Here is a 22,740-nt window from a genome sequence, read left to right as displayed (position 1 = left end):
TTTCATAAGCACCAACCAACACATCCATCCTTTCTCTGTTAACTAATCCCCTCTCAGATTATGACTTCTGTCATATTTTGTCCATTGGGACCAACCATATAGGTAACACTTCTGTTCAGTAGTACTGAACGCTACTGAATATTCCTTTGCATAGCAAAGTAGTGTAGAATAGCACTTTGCTACATGAATTCAGCTCCTTTCAGCTAAGGTACTTTGCATTGTAAGCAAGTACACCACATTTCTGCCCTTTTACTAAGGTGATATGTATGATCAAAGACAAATTAAGAACTGTTCTGCCAGGATACTGGCACCCTGGATTATAAGAGTGATGTGCAGGTGGTTTGAATAACAAGACCTGAGCAATCCTAAAAAACAACAAAAAAAGGATTTTTGCCCAGAATTAGGATATTGAGAAAGTAACCTAGAATGATAGTCCCTGGAACCATGGGATCCAAGCCAATTCTGAAGTGAGTCACTAGGATATTCAAATCTCCTCAAACAATAAGTTTGATGGCATTCTTCCTCCCCTCCTGAAGGCTGGCCATTGACCATTTGGTTGAGGCATTTGATACAGTGGTGTAGCTGGTCACACGGATTATTTCTAAACTTGCTCACTCTTGGTTCTCTTGCAAAGGGAGCAATCTCCACTCTTGGCTTGTAACACAGAATTAATCTGAAACCAAGAGCAGGAGGTACTGCTGTGCCAAACAGGACCAATGCTTGCTCACCTTTATTTATTTACAAAAGAGATGCTTTCCAAAAGTAAGGTACAAGAAGGAACACAAACAACCAGCTACCAGATCAATCTCTAGGCTATGTTTTAAAATACCTTTCAGTGCACCTGAATGTCACTGAAGCTGGAAAAAAATAATAAATCAACCACTACAACCTCACTTGAATAGTAAAGGACCAGCAGATGTGGAATCTGAATATTCAATAACTCCTAAGCAGAAACAGTAAGTCTCTCAGTGTGGAACGTTTTTTTGTTTGTGTTAATTATACTAATTAGAATTAGAACTTCCACCACTCCAATTTCATGCAGCTGTGTGGTGCTAGCTGCTATTGTTAGCACTCACAGAAAATACTCCAACAGAGGGCACCAAGAAAATTACTTACAATCTGAACACCCACACAATCCTGTCACATTGGAAAGACTGCAGACAGCATAACTAATAAAGTTATTGTGCTATTTTGAAAGAATAATAGCATGTTTGAAGAGACCATATTAACCCTGTTGTAAAGTATTGATTGCGCTCCGTAGTAAAGGAAATGAAACAACAAAGACATAGTGTTTTAATTCTTTTCCTGTTTGTTCTTGCTAGTTTTACTCTGTTTCAATTTACACCTATATTTGGGAACACAGAAAATGTATCACCTATGGTTCACAAAGACAGTTTTATTTTCATAGACACTCTTTCAGCAACTTGGTGCTTTTAAGACTGTACTTCAATTCAAGCGAATGGTTGTGAATATGAAAGGAATCTCTGTCTAAAACTGCTTGAATCCTATTTGTCGTGTTTATTTCTATGTAAAAAAAAAAAAAAGTCCACAAAAATGTCAAAAGATGTCAGCTGATTGGCTCTGGACATTTTGGTTTAGACATGTTACCAAAAAAAAGGTATAATTATCATTTCATTCTCTAAGCAAATGCTTTAATTCCATACCAGTGCATTATAAATGAGCAAAACAAGTAGCGTGTTTTAGTAACAATTTGCTGTTGTTTTGAAAGCACATTTGCGTGCATACGTCTAACAATACAATGCCACTGTTTAAAGCTGTTCTAGATGAGGTTGAGGCAAATATTTAGGATGACTTTAACATTTACCATTTTCACAGAATTAAAGCACTGGTCCTCATTAAAATAATCAAGTTCAGTTAATTCTACTAGATTTGTTTAAACTTGGTAAAAGCTGTTTTTTTTTTTTTTATTCTGTGCTAAACTGTAAGTTTAAAGGCAAGAGGATAGCTGAATTAGCAGAAAATGATGGACATTTCAAACATCGTCTTTTATATACACCAATATATAAAAATCGTTATCACTCTTCAATTGTAATGAACATCATTTGTAATCATTCTCTGAGGTGATCTAGTATATATAAAATCATTTCACCTTTTTTTTTTTTCAAATGGTGTTTTTAAGAGCACGATTCCTGTAATTGCATTTCCTTCCTTTTCTATGAGAGTATCTGTAAAGACATTTGGCATCTCATCAGCAAAAACAGCAGATGGAGAAAGGCCTTCCTACGTGCTCTGTCAAGGGAATTGCAAGTTTAGGTGGGGTTTTAATAGACATCAAGGATTTAGTGACATGCCAAAGATTGCATGCCTTCACTGTACCTATTATTTGTGCCTTTCTCTTTTAATAGAAATGAAAACAATTACTGTGCAGAAAAGATTTAGCTTCTCTTTGAGAGTATCATACCATATGGTATGGGGGATGTATAGCTGACAAAATGAATGTAAAAATGAAGTACATACACTTCAGATGATGCTAGTTGAACTAAATTTATGTTTCATATTTTAACTGAACTGATAGAAAAGTTTACAAATAGCAAAAAACTTCATATGCTAATAGCAATTCAAGTAAGACATAAAAATACTTGTTACTGAGTTTGGCTTTATATAAAAATGGCCTTGGGGACCAAAGAACATTTCAAGAGACAACTAAGCACTGTAATTATAAGAATGAAAATCAACAGTTTTTCCAAATAACAGTCTTGTTATCACATGATAGCACATGAAATTGCAAACAGAGCAAACATTTTTCTCAGTTACTGAGAAATGAGATTTTCCTGATAGGACATGATGTTCATAGATGAGGCATGAAGATATTTGTACTAGCCATTCAAGGAGGGAAAAAAAACCCCTTTTGGTAGGGAACAAACTCACAGACTGTATCTTGCATATTCCTCAGGGAGCCATTAAAAAAATCTGTATCTGATGAGTTAAACCCTCATCAAACTTACCAAAAAAACGCAGCTATCCTGAATTTACACTTTTTGTGAGTAACTGAAAGTGCTCCCAGAAAGTTTAATGTTCTCAAAATCCTACAGCACATGAAAGCAGCGTCTAAGTACTCACTAGACATATATGTGAAATGTTTGGGCCTGCATAGATTCTAGAGCTGAATGGAAAGATTTTGTAAAGAACCTTCAATGGCCCGAACTCTTACAGTCTTTCATAGTATGAGTTCCCTCCTTGTCTAAGAGAATAGAGAGAATTGCTGTCACGCTCTAGAATTTCATGTGGAAATACAGAAATAACAGAACTCAGTGTTAGGCAGACTTCCATTGACATGGGGAGAATATTCACAACCTTGCAGCAAAAGTTATTTGTAGAAAACGGGAAAAGAGAAAAAAAAAAAAAAAGACAAAATAAGATTTGGGGACTTTGGGAATAGAATAGCATTGAAATATTAGTTACAGTGTTATAAAAGCACAGGGGAGTTGTACCAAGAACACTGCAGCTGCAGCAAGATCTCTTGAATCAGGTTTCAGACAGCTCAGTATCTGGGTGCACAGGGGAGAAACATGAGCTATTAATTGCAATATTAATCATATACTGCCACTGCAGTAGTGCAAGGTAGCACTTCACCGCATGTTCACAAAGACCAAATGTCCCCTCAGTAATTTCTGCAATTGCTGAATTCCTTGCACCCCTACAGGACCTCATTTTTGGTAAAAAAAAAAAAAAAAAGAATTTCAGTTGGGCTATCTGGGCAGATTCCCGACCAAAATTCAGCACAGTCACATAACCTTAAACTCACTTTCTGAGTATTAAGTGCTAGACATAGGACAGGAAGAAAGATCCTGAGGAGTTTCTCCAGTCACCTTTCCTTTGCATGTTTTGTCCCGCCTTCTTTTTTTCTCTGATCACGTGTATTCCTGTCTTGATCTCATCCTCTCCCTCACCAACGCCTGCTGTCCTGAGACAGCTGTATGCCCAGGCAATGTCTTCCTTTTCCTATCCCACCACAGAATGCCAGTTTAATTTTGGCTTCCTTGAAATAGGAATGTGATAAGAAACCAATCATTAACAGTATCTTCTCATTTTACACTCCAGTGTACCACCTCCCAAAATGGTATTAAAGCATTTTACGATCTATAATCCTAATCTGCGTCTGTGAAAATCTCTTGCAATGATCAGTGTGCAAATAACCACTCATTCACTATGCTATTCAGTGTCACATGTTCAGGTCACCCCCCCAGCTATTCCCTCTGAACTCACTGAATTTTATAGCCATGCAAGAAGAGTCACAAAAAGTTTGTGGTGTATCCCCTCAAAGAGGCACCAAAGCACTGAAATGAATGTGATCAGCCCCATGTATCATCAGCTAAGATTCCTTTCTCCAGTCACACAAATGCAAAATATAACCTCTCTTTTCCTTTCAAACAAGGGACACTCAGAGTAGCTGGAAGGCTCAGGTGATTGGAAACAAGACATTAAGGCATTTATCTATGAGACACAGATCAAATTCAGACCAGATTAGTCTTAAATGAAAGTCACTACCATGTGATGACTGCTCAATGAAAGCTGATGTTCTCAGACATCCAGATCACAGAAACTGCCATCACAGTGGTGGGTAGCTTTGGCAAAGACAAAGGACCGCATAGCCTGGTTAACTAAAATATCCTCTAGTGTCCTGAATGTTTCCCTGGCCATGTAGACTGGGGCTGAAATAAATACATTGGCAGGGTAGCTCACAGAAAGTTGCATTTTTACTAGTTGTGCTGTATCTGTATTGGGGATAAACAGAGGGCTTTCAGTCTCCCAGGGCTGTCAATCTGTCATCTTCCACACACACACAGAGAACAGGTTTTGCCTTTTAAAAGAAAGAACACTGTGAACAGAAACTCGTCATTAATCAAGGCTTATTTCTCCACATGAAAAAAAAAAAAGCAGAGTCAAGTCACCATCTCTACATTTGGAACTCTATTCCACTTCACAAGCTGTGGATAAAGAATATAAAGTAGAATCAGAAAGTTTGTCCTTAGAGAAAGGAAAATGAAACACTTAGGTCTCTGTGTGGGATATGCTGGTCTGTGGAAGTTGAATAAACTGGTACAATACACAATGCTATGACTCACAGTGCCGGATGGAAGAGCACTGTATGCTATCCATCAAACATTTGCTTCAAGACAATCCTTAAAACTTTGAACACAGCAGGATGAGAAGATCACAAACCTCTCTGGAATCTGTGCATGCTGCTAGGCACTCTACCTGCCTTATTGCAACCATGGTTATAAAAACTCCTTCATGTGCTAACCTGAAATAAATTAATGAGACTGCTTATAATTTTTGACTGGATAGGTAGGCTTCCACCTTCTGATCCCAAAGACTTGTTGGAGTACTCTTTGTTAACATAAGCCAACAGAAAAACCTATCTTCTCTCAGATTTCATTGTAAATCAGGCATGACTCAAATCCCTGACAGCTGATGATTAAAAAATTACAGTAAAAATAATTTTAACGTAAGTGCTTGCTAACAATATATTTTTAATCATTTTATTACTGACAACCCCCTCTGAGATCTATAGTATATAGATAAAACAATAATTAGTGTAGGCAAAAGCAAAGACTGATTTAGAGAGATGTTGTCAAGAACAATTTTTGGAACTCAAAGCTTGACACATTTTCAAAATTAAGTTGATTAGTCATTGAAATCCATCATGAGGCAAAGTGTTGGTTAAAGACTTAGGCTTCAAAAATAAAGACTGAACTGAATGATTTTTCAGACCCTTGATTTAGCTGAGTGCAAGTGTGGTCACTTAACAGAGGGTATTGTGGGATGACACTGTTACTGACTGTGTTGCACAGAAAGCGAACAAAGGATCCCTTCTAGTGGCTTTAAAAGGTATATCTGGAAATCTCGTCAACTTTTATGGGTACTTTGCATTTTTACCGGTTTGGGCATTTTAATATATATTTTTAGCTTCCAGATTCTTTGAGAACACCCTCAGAAAGGCTGAGGGGAAGTATTGAGATCTGGCCCAACCTAGCAAGCCATTACCATTAGGCATGATTGAATGAGTCCCTGATTTCAGTGGGACGATTCACAGTACCAGGTGGAGAGCCAGTGTTGCTGAACAGGGCTTTCATTGATTATATAAAAATACCAACCAAATAACTAGACCTGAAGTGCTATAAAATGCATCATGCGAGCACATTGAAAAATAGGGGGAACATATACTCTCTAATCTCTCAGGTACAATAATCTGTAGATGTTACTTGTACCCTCAAATGTAAAAATGTAAGCAGAAGTGAGATTTTAAGCAGACTATACTCCTTATTAAATTAAATATTTAGCAATTCAGAATTAACAATTCTAATCATAAATGCCAGGCAACCACTTTTGAACTGCTACCATAGCTAATTATTCCAGTGGGAAAGGAAACAGGAGAAAGGGCATTTCAGCTGTGCAAGGACAGGTTGTCTCTGAATCTATATTTTGTCCAAATAAAACCTGTAGTTAGACGGAGTTCATGGGAATCTTAACCCTTCATCTATAGGAACCCCAGGGTTTCTGATAATTGTTATCTTTTTCTTCCTGCTGAATATACTAGTGATTTTCTCCAAGACTAACATAATTTATATTTATAGTTTTCTTCTTGCGCTTCATCATTGTCTATTATCTCCTCTGGGAAAATGATGTAAAGATATTGTTGTTTTAATGGTGCTATTGCTAGTGCTATCATTATAGTGGTGCCACATAGTCAACAGTCATTAAGTGCTGGCACTCAGTGGGCACTGTAAGAGGAATAAAAAACTAGCCACTGCCTCTCATTGGGACACCAAAAATTAGACAAATGTGCCGAATTATTGTGAAGAAGACCTAAAAAGTATTTTGGAGTTTTATGGAGACCAAAATCTTGCTGACTTAGAAAGTCTCAAGATCAGGTCCACTAGAAGTAACTAAGATATGCTTCTTTTGGGTCAGAGTCATTCTTAAATACATCCTTGATGTGTCTGAGTGTAGAAGAGAACCCTGCCCTTCTTCTTGTCTGGAGGATGAGAAGGCAAGAGAAGAGAGGAAAAGACTGGAACGTGAAGAAAAACAGGCTGAGATCCTAGAGATTTCCTCAGGGTTCCTGGGGCAGTTTTGACTTAGGAAGATAATAAGCTACCCAAACCCAGGCTCGAGGTGAAAAATAGCTGGTCCTTTAGACAGCAACACCCCTTTGCAAACTGTATCAATGTTACTACTGCTATCAGTACTATAATGATGTAGGGTTCCTGTTTGTATCCAGAATGTCCCTACCCAGAAGAGATGACAGTTCAAGAACAGGATGGGATAATGCAAAGACATATCCATCCAGTCGTTGAACCTGGAGAAACTACCTTCTTGTAGGCTAAATGAAGATCTATAAACACATTTCAATCTCCAAGAAAATATTGCTGAGAACCTGAGGTCTGTGATTTGTTTGAGGGAAGTGGCGTCTGGAAGGAGTTAGGCAAAACAAAGGATGTGGGCTTATTTACGGCACATAAAAGGATGGTAATATAGTACAATATATTTTTCACAGCTGATGAAGGCTAGCATTGCATTTGCCATAAGTATTCTTAAACTGTTCTTCTGTCCCCTAGTCTGTCATTACTGAGATAAAACGGACAGTAATACGGCTCAGCTGAGTAAGCGATATCCACGATAATAAAGAATCACCCCAGTACAGACAGAAAAAAAAAAGCAGCCAAGTTCATTATAAAAGCTGCCAGATTATTCTATATAAAATGTAAAGACATTTTCCTTGGACCTGCATTGAAATGAAAAGAATTTTAGAAGCCAGTGGAGATATATTTTTAAGACTAAAATGAACAATCAGGACAGGTAAAATATTTTTCTTACACAAATGGCTCTGTGAACCTTCTTTTCAGGAAACAAATTCTGTAACAAGTTTCCAGGTAAACCCCACTAATTCTGCTCTACAAAGTTTTAATTTTTCAACACTCTCCAGACTATAATAAAATTATTAAATGTATTACAGTATCCTATCTCATATAGCATTGTCTTTCACAATGCTGGTTTTCCCAACTTTTCTGTTTTGTTCCTATAAACTTACTCTAGAGAAAGAAGAAATATTCTAGGTATTACACAACTTAAACCAGATATAAGAAATGCAAGCTTTAAATTTAGAACTAAAAAAAAAAAAAAAAAAAGGAAAAAAAAAGAAGAATAGAATAACCCTATACATGGCTCCAACATCCTGACATACAGTAATTCAGAGCGAGTCACTTGCCATCTAGGAAAGACAGAGTAAGTTAATTCAACTGCTGATAAACTCTGGGCAGGAGTTAACCTACTTTGGATAAGATATATACACATCTATTCTTGGAGTAGGTAGCCTTTTCCATTTTAGTAGCTTATTTTAAAAACTGGGAATTGAAGAGAATACTTCAGCTCTAAAATGAACATAAAAGTGGAAACTTAGGGCTTTATGGTAGATACCTGAAAGTCCAAATGAAATCTTGGAGTTAAAGTACACAGAACTGAGGCAGTAATATTCTAAGAGCAACTGGAAAATAGCTGTTGGACCCCAGAGACAAAGTCTTTATGAGTTTGTAAGATTTATCTGATGAGACTTTCCACTTTGGAAGAGAAGTTTAGTAGCGGCTTATGAAAGATTGTTCTAATAGAGAAAGCTTTTGTGGAGTGACATGAGCAATCATTATACCCGACATCAGTTATGACTTGTGAGTCTGCTGAGTATGTATTAATGTGGCTTGATTAATTTCCCTTGGGGATGAAATCTGCCTAAAACTATAGACAAGATGGCACCCATGAATTTTTAGCAATTGTTTCTGCAAAAGTATCTTCAGAGCATTAACAATTCCTCGGTTTTATGACAGAGGAAGAAATAATTCAATATCTATCCCTCCTTCTTTGAGAGGTCATATATCCCTAACCCAGCTGATAAATTTACACGGTAGGCTGAAGAAGAGAGAGCTATATTTTTTTTAGCATCTTTCCCTGCCCCGTTTCAGATAATGTCAGAAAACCTCTGACAGATGTGACCTTTCCTTTTCAGGTGGGCTGTCACTGATCAGCAGCGTAGCCACAGGTACAAAGTGCACATACCTGGGCCCCAGCTTTGCTTTCAGTTGGTAGCCAGTGAGACTGTAAAAATAAATGGAAGTATAGTGCTGGACTTGAAATGTCTTTAATCATATTCTTGTTCCCTTGAGTATGGACTGATTGATTGCAGATTCCAATTTTCATTCCTGGCTATCATTAAAATTTGTGAAGGTAAGGTTGAATTATATACTGGGCTTCTTGAGCCTCTTTCTTATTCAAATCATAGCCATCTCTTGGTTAACAGCAAGAACCTGAATATATTCCTTTTTAATGGATAAATGTGCCGGAGGAATGGGTAATGTTTTTTATATTGTCACTTACTCGTGGTTGTTTATGCTCAGGGTTGTTTTCTTTAGATCATTTTATATTCAGGCAGACTCCTTAGCTACCCTCATATGTATCAATTTCCAATTAACAAGAAGAGGTGGAAACATATAAGAATCTGGATCTCATAAAAGTTTTGAATACACCACTGTAACACCAACAATTATTACAGGGAGAGTTAATTGCTCTCCTCCAAGCCAAGCCTAGCTTTAATTTCAGTAACATGTTTTGCAGTAATCTATATTGGACATTTATGCCTGGATAATCCAAACAAAGTCACTACCAATCCCAGCAGACCTGCTAAACACTACAGAGCTCTGTGTTACTTAAAAGTAATTTTTGATTTATAAGCTTTATTTATTTCACTTTAAGGTTTTCTCAAATAGGTTTTCTTTCAGATAAGAGTTCAGCAATGTCTGGTATTGAGGATCTAATGGTAATCTCAAGAATAATACTTCCATTAAGGGAGGGAAGACTTAATTCTCAATTTATTGTACTTCTAAATAATTAATTTGCCTCCAAGGCACCTTAATAAACTGATCACTGGATGTGGCACAACTGGACGTAACATCACTGTGAAAGATCTTGAGGCTATAGACAACTTGCATGTCATTACTCTCCCTAAATGAATCACACCATCCAAATGAAGTTGCTGAAATTTTGTCAGTAATGGGGCCAGAGTTTGACATTTACAAATGCATTTCTGATGTCTGTTTTGAATGACATGTCTCCTCTGCCACCTCCAAATCACTTAAACCTTGTAGAAAAAAGCATAGGAAAGAGATAGCCAAGTGTTTCCAGGCCTACCACTTGATAATGTTCACAAACTGCGTGCTCTTTAAAGGTTTTTCAAGAGGAAATCATCCAGCTCTGCATTTCTTTTTATGTACAAAACATTGCCATGTCACTTGTGCCAACCACAACATGCTAAGACTGAGTAAAAGCTGGATGAAAAGTGCAATGTGATTTTGGATCACATTGATTGTACTTTCAGTTTGTTTCTTTCATCCATTAACATTTTACAAACATTCTACTCATTGAATTTTAAATGTGCATGTTTACCCAATTAAGCCACAAATATATGCAGGTTTACCTAATAAGGGAACAGAAGCAATACTGTATGATTTATCCTAGTGATTGTGGCCAACTATTTAGCCCAAAAAGTCACTGCTAAAATGATCTCTGTAGATGGCCCATGTATATATTATCCTTTTACATTCATTTTTCTATCAGCTTCTAGTTTTCACTGCATAAGACTAACACCTCCTAGACCTCATCTAACTCAACCGTTCTCTACTGTTGGATCTCTGTCTGCTGTACTTCAGTGGCCACACATGCCCTAAGGTAATTTTTCCATTTTTCTCCCAATTTCTTAGGAATCTTTGAAGAGCATGTTGAGCACTCTTTCAGAGATTTTCCAAAACCTGAACGAACACCTTCAGTTGAGTTCAAGCTCAGCTTTAGTGTTGTGGACTTTAAAGCTCTACATGCTTTCAAATCACTGCAAGCGGCCAGTACAGGTACGATAATCTAAAAAGAATTGGCTGATCAGTACAGAAATGCAGTGTATCTCTGTAAGTCCTCAGAAACTTCTGAAGTTTTGCTGGTATCTTCCTCAATGGCACAAAATGATGTTTGCTCTTATGTTTCTAATGAGAAATACGAGCACGAAGCTGTGACAAATGGCATGGGGGTAGAATATGACTAGTAAAAGGCTTCTAGGTAATGTGGAAAGATGTATTTGCTTAAACCCATACATACAGAAAAAGCATTGCAATAACTTGTTTGAAACTAAACAGTTCTGAGGAGTTTAACGCACTCACAATCAACAACAGACAAGGGATCTGTCCTTCATATACTAGCTGCCTCCCAAAGCCCAGCTCTCAATGCCCCTTGCTTTAGCCAAACAGTGTCTTACCAAACAAGACTCTCTTAAAATAGACACCTTTACAGAGCAGTTTCTTTGATGTTTAGGCAAACTTGGAGACCAGTTTCTTTCTGGGCTGGACCCTGACATAAGGAATGCATAGTACAATGTACTTTTGAAGGGATGGAATTCAGTAAAACAACTTACTTCAGAACATGGCCCTGCCTCACTCCTTCCTGAAGGCTATTTCCATGCTGTATTTAATTTGTCAACTATTTTGTCTGCTCAAAGAAAAAATAAGACAGGATTTGGTCAATAATAGGGAATGTGCTCTTTAAAAATCACAGGCTATTTTATCAAAACTGCAGAAATGACAAGCAGACCAAAGCAATAACCCATCTTTGGATAAAGAAATGGAAGGTGGATATTGCTGAGAATGGTGGTCAAGTGAGAACAGGAGGCTCGGGATGGGAAATGCCACAGAGCTCTCTGTAATTACAAAAACCTGTCACTAACTCTGATGACAGAAGGGCTGGAGAACACGAGCAAGAACTGCAGAGGTGCCCCTGGGGACCGATAATCGCAGGGCAGTTCCCCTGTTGCATGCCCTGTTCCCATCATGCACCACAATTAGCTGGGTGAATCTGGGGTGCTCCTATTTGGAAGCTATTACCCTAGCCTACCTGTGCACACATGATACGCAGCAGTTAATCCCCATCCTTTTTAGACTCTCTACCAGCCCCACATTTGCATCTGAAAAGCAGCTGTATGAAAGCAAACTGTTCAAAAGCATCAGTAAGATTCTCAGCATTGTCGCCTTCTCTCCAGTCCCCGTGTCCATGGTTTGTTAGGAGAGCATTGGTCGCTGGTTCTCTGTGGAATTAGTATGCTCTAAAAAAGCCTCTGTGAACACTAGGCAGTAAAATAATACATTTAGTTGAAATTTGCAGCACATTTTACTGAGATATTTTTTCAGAAGTCAAAATACAATGAAGAGCCTGTCATTGGTATTATTGGATAACACCAAGAAAACCTGAGTCAATACAATACTCAATTTTCTCTAGGATCTCCAACCTTGAGAAGCCAGATCTTCAAGGCCTTGAGTCTTGCTAAGGCTCATAAAATAAGCAAGCAGATTTTCACAAAGGAAGCAAAAATGCAGAGGGGTGGAAAGTTGGGTGGGAGCAGCAGGATAATGAGAATCCTTGACTATCTGATCTTTCGCCTAGAAAAATTTTATTTAAATCTCTTAAAATCCCCTCGTGCTCTAGGAGAATGGTTGAAAGTTCCTGAAAAAAAAAGAGGGAAGAGAGAAAGATTTGTGCTGGTTAGGAATATGTATTTTACTATAACATAACTATATTTTACCTACTATTCAAATACCATGGGAAAATACATTAGATATGAATTCTAACATATAGCATTGGAATACTGCTAATTTAAGATATTTTACTGTGAGAGGATACATTATGCTAGACATCTGTCAGTCATTATGAACAAAATTAAATGATAGCCTGCGTTAAAAAATGTTATGATGGGCTTAGCAACACCCAAAACTATAATGGGAAAGTTTTAACAGGGAATGCAAAGAGGGTAGAGGCGTCTAGTAGAGTTTCCAAACCAAACTTTCTTGAATTTGACAGAGATTTATTTGACACTTTATTCAGAGGTTGTAATTATCAGGATAAAGACTGTACCTTCCTTAAGTTCCAAATACCTCTCGGGCTGGAGGGAAAGACATTACTATGGGGTCGCTCCCTCTTTCTGCTGTTCAATTTAGCTTATATTTAAAAGATGTGCAAGAGGTAATATAAATATGCTTTGCTCTTGATTGAAAATGCAAAAGACTATAAAACATTTAGAGCTCTAAAAATGTGAAAGCTGGAACAAAAATAAATCCATTCATGTCATATAACATAAAAACGATTTCAAACCTGATGTGTAAGTTTAAGTATTTGTCAGGATGCCAAGTACAGTAGAAGGACACATAGAGTGAACTACACATAGCAGTTCAATAGATACATAGCTGAAGGAAAAGTGGGGTCATGCACACATCTCGCCTATACCTTTCAAGCTTGAACTCTTCAGTCAAGGAAAGAATAGCAATCAAAATCCTCTTTGTTGCTTTTTAATAGGAATGTGAGTAATAGGAAAGGATGAAATCCCCCAAGAATCCCTCTGGAAGATATGGAAACTATCTGGAAACTATCACCACACAGGTGACTGTATGGCAGTGGGACCCACAACCTCACAGCAGCGAAATGGAGTAGTGACCTGGTGCTGCACATCCACCATCACCTAACAACCTCTCTCACACTCCTGATGCAGCAATTTGCAGTGCTGGTCACTGGAGATACTTGTGAGACTGCCATGGAGGTTTAGGGGGTAGCAGGCATTAGTCCTCCTCTTTCCTGCCCTCCCAAACCATTCAGAAGTTACCTGGCTTGAACTGATTTTTACAGTGTTATTTCTATAGCTCCCAGCATAAAGGATGGCATCAGATACCCATGTACCCCCCACTCCTATACCAAGATTAATTGGTACATCTTTTACATTTAAAATGTTCACATAAGAAGAAATGGCAATTTAACGTAATGCAACAGCAGCTGGGCCGGCACACTACTTTCCTTCACCTTGCTCAGAAGAATTTCTCAAGTTTACTTGGACCCAGTATGTGGCCCATCCTTCCTGAAACACCCGGTGTCATGAGATCTGCCTGACCCAGCTCCCATCCTTCTCGAAGTTCAAACAAAGAGCCAGTGTTCACTGAAGCACATCACTTTATAGCTCACAGTAAGCATGCAAGTTGGTTTCTAGCCACTCCACCCAAATGAAGTACGGGGGTTTCCAGGTGTAGAGATTTTTTACTGTTCCTTTTTTTTTGGGTGTGAATTACATCTTAGCTTGTCTAAGAAAGCGAATTGTGTTTCAACTTTTTTCTTTTTTTTTCCTGTGAAAACATGAGGGTTTGCTTAGAGCAAACCTATCAATTGCCACGCATTGGCTGGAAAGGATTTTGAATCACAGCAAACCTTCGATGAACCTGGATTGAATGTCTAGTTTGAAATAAAACCTGTAAGTTTCCAGTGGCTTCAGGTTGTGTTGCAACCATTATACAACATCTCTAATTACAATCTGCCATGCAGAAAAGAAAAACTAATTTAAAAAAAGGTAAAAAATTTCGCAGGAAATTTATTTAAACAGAAACTCCATCACCGGTGCCTTTATCTGTTATCCCAAATGTTTATTAGGGTCCTAAGGCTCTGGAAGCATACGGACCTCCAGTGCTTTCGGAGACAGAGAATAAGGCCTTTACTGGATGGCATACCTGGAGCCTGGGTCTGGGGAGGAGATCCTGCTTCACGACCCACCCGGTGTCAGAGTCGTACAGCTGCATACAGGCCTGCCTGGAAGGTTGGTTATTTATTAGATGTGGAAATGGCAGCATTAACGGCAATAGCGTTTATTACAATTTCAATTCCGATCAATGAGACTTCACTGGCATTACGAACCAGGCAAGTGTTGCCAAAGCGAAAGGAGCAGAGAAAAAACACAAACCCTGGCTCGCAGATGCAGCCAGCCTGCCTGATGCACGACGATAACGCAGCTCTCGCCCCCCGGTCGATAACGCGTCTCTAGCAGCCGGCACCGCCGGCAAATCACACCCGGAGCGGCTGCACTTTCCCCCTGCAAACAGCTCCTGGGACCCGCCGCCCCCGGCCGTGCTCCCTGCCCCGACCCCCCCCGCCTCGCCAGCTCCCTTTCGCCCCTCTTCTCCTCCAGGGGCGGCAGAGACCCCCCACCCCGGGCGGGGGGCTGCGAGCGGGGCTCTCGCAGAGCCGCCGGCAGCGGCTGCCGGGCCGCGCTGCGCCGTGCCGGGGGGAGCGAAGAAGAGGCGAGGCGAGGCGAGGCGAGCTGTGCCGTGCCGGGGAGAGCCGTGGCGAGCCGAGCCGAGCCGCGCCGCGCCGCTCCAAGCCGAGGCGCGGCGGTGCTGGCCCCCGCGCCTGCAGCAGGAGGCGCTGCCGGGCGCCGCTCCGCTCCGCCCGCGCCGGGCTGCGGGCCGGAGTCCCACATTCCCCCTGCGAAGTGCCGGGGAGCGGGGGGTTGGACGTCCGCGCTCGGCTCCTCCCTCCCTCCCCGCTCACCCAGCAGCAAAGTAACTCCGGAGTACGAGGGGAGCCGGTGCCGCCGCCGCGCTCGTCGCGCCGCAGACGGCTGCCCCAGCGGGCGGCCCCGGGGCCAGCGGGCGCCCCTCGGCGCGGGGGGGTCTCCTGGCCGGGGGCGGGGGGGGCGGGCGAGGCGAGGCGAGCTCCGCCCGCTGCCGCCGCCGCGGGCCGGGGGCAGCCCCGGCCTCTTTCGGAAACTTCTCCGCAAGTCGGCATGGGCAGGGGGGCCGGCGCCGCCGCCTCGCTGCCGCTGCTGGCGGCGCTCGCCCTGCTCGCCGGCTGCTCGCCCGCTCTGCTCGGGGCGGCCCGGGCCCAGCTCTCCGCAGGTGAGTTGCCGCTCGGCGCCCAGGTGAGGGCAGGCGGCGCGGCGGGGTCGCGGGGTGCTCACCGGGGAGGGGAGGGAGAGGGTGGCGGGTGGCACCGCGCCGGGACCCGGCTCCCGCCCCGAGGAGTGGCGGTGGGCCCGTAGAGGGGTTCCCCCTGCCCCCCCATCCGTGCCCCCCGCCGCTCTGCGGGGCGCGAGGGCGACTCGGTGCGGGGGTTCGCAGGACGCGGGCTTCGGGCCCCCCACAAACTCTTCTTCCTCCCCCCCCTCCTCCTCCTGCGGCTCCTCTCCCCCCGGCCAGCCTCCCAGGTGCCGCCGGCGGTGCCGGCGGCGGGGCTGGAGCTGCTGCCGCCCCTTCCCCCGCTCAAACTTTTCCCGGCGTTTCCCTGCCCGGCGTGGGGGGCGCAGCCCTCGGGGCGCCCCGGCCGCTTCCCCGCCCGAGCGGGGCGCCGTGCCGACCTCCCCGAGGCGTGGGGCGGGGAGGCACGGCCCGGGCTGCCGCCGGCTACTGGAATCCCCCCCGTTCAAAAAAAAAAAAAAAAAAAAAGAGCGGCGGTGGGCGAGAAAGGGGAGGGAAGGCAGCATATGGGGCCGGCGTCTGTTTTGTTTGAAAGCCGCGAATTTCTCGCCCCTTCCTCCCCCCTCTCCCCACGCCACGGCGTTTTGCAGAATAAAAGCCCGTGGGGCCGGGCGGTGGGAGCTGCGGCCGGTGCGGCGGTGAGTTGTTGGCCTCGGGGGAGCCCCGGGGCCGGGGCCGGAGCGGTCGGTCGTTCCGGGAGGGCAGGGCAGGGCAGGGCAGGGCAGGGGGGCAGCACCTCCCGGGCGGTGCCGGGGCGCGGCGGGCAGTGGGGGCTCGTGTGCTGGACTCTGAACCCGCTGTAGTTTACGGAGCATCTTTGGTTTGCTTAGGGTGAATCTGTAGCGTGAACGTGGTGTTCTTACTGTTTGCGGTGTAAAGTACTACCTGAAGGACTGGCTGAAGTAGACTTTAGGCTCATTTTTGTGTGTTTGTCTGCATTTACACCGCGTGCATCAGTTGGACAAGCGTTTGAAGGCTTTATCGTAGGATACTGATTTGAAAAGTGCCATTAATAAAAGTATCTACGCTCATCAGACTTGGAAGCACAGTTTTCGTTAAGGACTCCTGTAGTTAGGGGGCTTTTTTATTTTTACGCCGGTCTTCCTCTAAATTAATTTTTAATTGAGACATTTGAGATGTCACTGATTAAGAAACGTGCTGAAGCAGTAAGAGAAATTGTGCTGGTCTGAACAGAATACATCCCTCCTATGTGGCTGACTTTGATGTGTATAATTTAATGTCTGTGTATCAGAATTGTAAGATTACGTAAGCACCTATAAGCCCTTTTCCAGGGGGAGGGAAGTGTACCATATATGCAGCTGGTATGTTGTAAGAATAGCTAAAATAAAATATGCCCATGCGTAACATCTTTGCATTCAAAACCATCCTGAAATCAAACCAGGGATTTTTGCTTTGCTGTAACTAGTCAGGCTAACGTTAACACCAAAGGTAACTCTAATGTAAAGACTTTCTAGGACCTTGTTTACTGGCATAAGAAGAGTAGGAAGTTCTGATAACTTGTATGGTCCGTGGTATTTTATGCTGAAAATGTGGCATGCAGCCCTTTTTGGAACTGCAAGTACAAGAAGCTGGGCTCATACCCTGGGGTATGTGTTAGGTAAGCAGAGAAGAATGTTCAATATCCTTCTGACCAGAGTAGGTGAAGCTTGTCAAGGAGTTGAACAATTGTATCTAGGAAACATGAGATTAATTTTTTTTTTTTTTTTTTTTTTTTTTTTTTTTGTATAGTATGTCAGCAGCTCAAAACTTCAGTTTCTATTGCCAAACATCAAAAATACTGGTGTGTTGCACTGGTTGGAGGTTTATTAATTGGAGACTTGCTCAGATTTTCCTGATGGTTTGCAGAAATAGATTTGTTAGTAGCTGGTGCTTTCACTGCACTCAGTTTAAAGAATGGTGCTCGGACTCTTAGTAAATACATTCAATATCCACATGTAAAGCTATGCCCTGCTGAACACTTGCGTATGGTTAATCTTGGATTGAGGGCTCTGAATTTGATAACTACCAATAAACTTTGGTTTTGTTCCTTATTCTAAGTCGGTCCCTGAAGCGTGTGTGTGTTTGTGTCTTTGTTGATGAGACATCTTTATCCTGGTGTTAGTGGATACAGGACACAAAGGTTGGGGTTCATATGTCCCTACCAGTGGGGGCCTCTTTGTAGCCTACAATGAGATGTTTCTGTGTTTGGTGCACCCAGGAGCGTCTGTTTTCTTCATAGTCATCTCCTGTTTAACAGGAATACTGTTTTTCAAGCATCTTCCTTTGACTGCCTTTCCCCCTCCTCACCTTAATATAGCGGTCTGCACTTTCCCATGTTAAACTGAACCTAACTCATTTTCAGCTTCCTTTTTATTAGTATTATTATTATTATTATCTGATTTTAAAGAATTTAAACTGTTAATTTTTCTTTGCTTTTAATGAAGCTATTAATTCAGTCTGGACTTTTCACAAATCTTTCATTATAATTTGATTATTATTTCCTTTTTATGATGCTTTGTACTACTCCTGAGTGTGAATGTTGGCCAGATCTGTAATTCTTCATATAAATTTTGCTATGTTTATTAAGGGTCTAATCAAATTACAGAGTATGACTTGTTTGAAAGTTGGCCTTCTGCACAAGCGTGTGTGCAATGGTTGTTATCTGTTCTTCCTCATAACATATTCCATGAAAGCAAATGAGAAGGCAAGAGGAGAAGCAGCAGCAAGTTAGGAAAAGGAACAAGACACATCTTGTAATTTGTTGCTGTCTTAAAAATTGTACTTGTATATCATCTCCACCCCCTTTGCACATAGTAGAAACACTGTGTATTTTGTCTTTCCCCACAGATCTCAAATGAAAAAAAACCCAAGCAGCTTCTCTTTAGCCCCCCCCCCCCCCCCCCCCCCCCCATCCAGCCATAATCCACAGTGTAATGTTTTCTGGTCTCTGTGGATTGTTTCTTTACACCGCTGCTTTCCATGACCCTTCAACTTGGGTGCGTGCCTGTCAGAATCTAGGCCAAAATGTTTTGGCAGTGAATTCTCTGTTGAAGTCTAGCTATTCCTTTTATAGCACCTCCTTTCATCTGCAACTCCTACAGTTCGGTAAAGAACAAGTTCAGCTTGTTTTCACAACTTGATTGCTTTAAACTTATATTTTTTGAATATTATTTTTAGCAATTTACATGTTTTCAAATTTTGGAAAAAAATATTTCAAAATTTTTTTTGAAGAACACTGCTGGCTTGTCAACTAGCTGATGGAAATATGCATTGCACTGCCTCCAATGGTGTCTGCAACTGTGTGGCTTTTTAATACTAAATGAAAGAGATGAGAATAAAAATTCTAGAAACGCATCAGTTCACCTGAAGTTATTTAAGTGTGGTATTTTAGACCACAGGAATAGTTAAGCATCAAAAGGAGGACTGTATGTTTTATAAGTTCATGTAATTTATTAGTTATTCCTCACGCTTTCTCATGCAAAGTAGTTACAGTGTCACAAATGAACAAGCAAAAGTAAATATTTCTAGATGAATCGTCTTCCCCTCCTCCTCGATAAAATAGTTATAGTCTGTCTTTGGGAGAGAATCTAACTCAGAAATTTAATATTGTAAAGTCAAAGATATTATTTGTTTTAAAAGGATTTTCTAATTAAATATATTTACAGAGAAATATACAAAAATTGGAATAAGCGTATCTAAACTTTTAAAATTTGTAATCATGTAGTAGAAGAAATTAAGTGCTTTTTGAAAATCTTTTAAAATACTTTTAAGTAATTAAACTCACATTAGCCCTTTGCTGTCAGAAGAGTTGCTTCAGTCATATTTTATCCTTGAATGCGCTACAGTTTGCATGTGATATACAAGAGACACTTGTACAGGTAGGCATGTATGTATAAGAGACTTCTCAGTAGGTTGGTTTTTTTTTTCCACCAAGCTGTTAAAATATATTGACAAATTATATGGAAGATGAGTGGAATTAAAAGTGAAGTTATTTCTCACTTTCACCCTCTCCTTTGCAAATGTTTTCCTTTCCTTTATACATTCAGCTCCTTCCATAGCACTGCTACTTCAGAGATCGCTTGTCTATCTGTATTTTCAGATGAAATATTACAATTATAAAATGTATATAAATTTTCAAAGTGAAGCTTAACTGGTTCAGATGGGATTGAAAGCACCCAGAACATGGTGACCCCAGAAGTCTTTGTTTTCTTTGTTTTTTCTGAGAAATCACAATGCTGCTTGATCAGATTGGTAGTGATGTAAACAATGCCTCTTAAACCAGTTGATGTCTTGTCCTTACTTAAGGTCTACTGAAGATAATTAAAAATAAAAATTAAAAAAAAGGGGGGGAGGTAAGAATTATGCACAGGATCAGAGCCAGAGGTCCACCTAGCCCAGTATCCTGTCTCTGACGGTGGGCTTTTAGGGGAGAGGGATTTTGGCAAGGTGAGTGACTTCCTCTGAGTACTGTCTATCCACAGAGACAATGTGTTGGTATTTAATGTTGTAAGTGGATTCTTGTAACAGTGTGCCTAATAATATCTTCCGCCTGTATTGCTTTTAGCGTTCGCCTCACTTTATGACAAGGTATCTATATGTCGTGTGGAAAAAAACTATGGTCCTTTGTTTTTGAAATTGCTAGTTGTATTTTGTATCTCCTAGCTCTTGTATTAAGAGATGATTAATAATTTTTCCCAATTTCCCTTCTTCATGCCATGCAGGATTTTTTCATCCTCTCTCAACTATTCCTTTTCTAGTTGGAAAAGTCCAGTTGTAGCTACTTGCTATGAAGGTACCATTCCATATCTTCTTTTCATCCTTTATCTGCTTTCTCTTTCTTTTCCAGTTTTTACATTGCTCAGAGTATCCAAGAGACAGCTGCCTGATGGATTTATATAGTGCTTAATAATGGTTTATGTTCTGTTCCCTATCTGTAGTGTGATCGTTTCTGGCATTTGCTTTGCTTTTTTGTACCATTTGTCCCACTCCGGATTGTGAGCTGACGGTTCTGTGGAACTAACTATCTATTTAATTACTGAAGAGTTGCAATCTTGTGGTTGAATGATGGTCTGTGGGGTGTCTGTGTCAGTGGACAGCAGGACACTTGGAAAGGGGAGAGTCTTTAACCAGCCCTTTGGGGGGGGGGGGGCAGGGGAAGAACTTTTAAGCAAGGCTCTGAAGGATCTGTGACATCACGTTGGATGTCTGGGAGAGTTAACCCGTTTAATGCTTACCACTGTGGTTTGTCTCTTCTTTCCGGAATACTGTTAATACAGGTGAGTTAAAAAAGAGTTTATCCTCTTACATGCAAAGATTGACAGTATCTGGATTAACATGTAGAGATCTGCAACACTGCTGTATAGTTGCTTCTTGCCCTGGAGCCTTATGGTGTCTTTGTATGACCTCTTTAGCTGGAAAACCTTTAGGTCATCTTGACTCTCAGGAGTTGGATATGTCACAAAGTGTGTCAGCTTTGCTTTGCATTAGATTTGTTTTGGTGAAATCCCTGCTCTTCCTTTTGCAACACGAATCCTGTTGCATGTTTAGTAGGAAACTTCCAAAACTATTGCTTTAGTCCTGATAACTGAGTCACTCAGGACACACCTTATGTTTTCATGTGCTGATGGGATCCTATCTGTCATGGTTTATTATTGTCATGGAAAGATGCCTTTGTAGTGCTGCTCCCAGAAATGTGCATTCAGATTTGGAGTTTCAGTTAGTCTGCCGATGCTGTTAAGCTAATTTAAGTTACTGCTGCCACAGAGGGGGGCATTTCCATCACTTGAGTGATGGTGCTAGATCTGGCCACCGTGTGGCCTGTGGGTGAGTTGATTTGTTTATGTGAATCTTCTTGGAGGAAAGATAGGGCTTGGGATTAGTTTCCTTTTGACTGGTGAGTTTAGCTGACTTGCAGATGTGTGGCCACATAGATTTGATGTATGGGAGGTTGGGGTCTGATGCTGGGATGGCTCTGTTTGACAACAAGCTGTAATCGCAGCACAGCTTGTGTAAGGTGAACCTGTGTTGTTTTGAGTCATGTTGGCTCTACGCTGTGCTCTCCGTGCAATGCTTCAATCGTTCAAGGAAGTGCAAAGAGGAGGCGGGAGGGCACAGAAGAGGGTTGGGAAGAGAGGCCTGGAGCGTTCTCTGGAGCTGGAGGGGTTAGGCTGGCTGAAGGTGATTGAGATTGTGTTCTGGCTGACTGCATGCATACCCATGACTCAGTGCTAGTGTCTCTTTCCCTGACACGCATCTTTGAGTGAACTGGGCTTAAATATGTTCTTTCATTATAATAGATAGCTAAGGCATTTATTACAGAAATGTGTACGCAAGAAGTGGCCTATTAATGTTGCTTAGTAGAGAGCAGGTGTGGTGGCAAGCAGTAGAGGGCTTGGAGGAAGTGACACCTAGATACCAGGCTAGAATTAGAGGTTGTTGTGACACCTAGTTTGGGGTGCAGCAGAAACCGGTTTAAAGCCCAGTTCTCTGTTTTTACCTTTTCTGCCACATGATCTGTCCTTCCCCATCCCATAGGGTTGTTTAAATAGGATTGCCCATGAGACATGTGGATGTGGGTAGAAGAAGAAAAATGGCCATGGTTTTTAAGGCCAGGGTGAGCCAGAGGAGTGGTAAATGACATTGGTGAGAATTTTGTAGCATCTGGCTGAGCATGAGGTCCTGCTGCACCTAAGTTTGTAGGTCAGAATGGCCATTATCTCATGCTGCTTCCTGCTTAGTCTTGACTACAGGTGACTTTATACAATGTAGTTTAAAACTATGCAAACTACCCAGTTTGAAGTCACTTATAGTGCATACTTACAATGTAGTCTAAAGTCACTTACAGTCTACTCTTACCAGGAAGCTGTATAGTTGAGTCATGTTTGCTTTTTCCAGAAGTTTTATAAATATT

At 41.4% G+C, this 22,740-nt stretch overlaps 1 protein-coding gene across 5 annotated transcripts in view; it reads left to right on the top strand.

Annotated features, from left to right (window-relative positions):
* Window positions 1–15,559: 15,559 nt before the first annotated feature.
* The window catches only part of PTPRK (protein tyrosine phosphatase receptor type K), a 413,815-nt gene continuing 406,634 nt past the window's right edge, over window positions 15,560–22,740 (top strand). For all 5 annotated transcript variants that reach the window (XM_074896287.1, XM_074896286.1, XM_074896285.1 and 2 more), the window contains exon 1: window positions 15,560–15,752. In XM_074896287.1, the coding sequence (XP_074752388.1) occupies window positions 15,641–15,752 (112 nt within the window). In that variant the 5' untranslated portion in view covers window positions 15,560–15,640. The remainder of the gene's footprint in view (window positions 15,753–22,740) is intronic.

The sequence above is a fragment of the Athene noctua genome, chromosome 1 (genome assembly GCF_965140245.1).
Source record: "Athene noctua chromosome 1, bAthNoc1.hap1.1, whole genome shotgun sequence".
Lineage (NCBI taxonomy): Eukaryota > Metazoa > Chordata > Aves > Strigiformes > Strigidae > Athene > Athene noctua.
The sequence above is the reverse complement of the archived record's forward strand: the minus strand, read 5'-3'. Positions and strand labels throughout refer to the sequence as shown.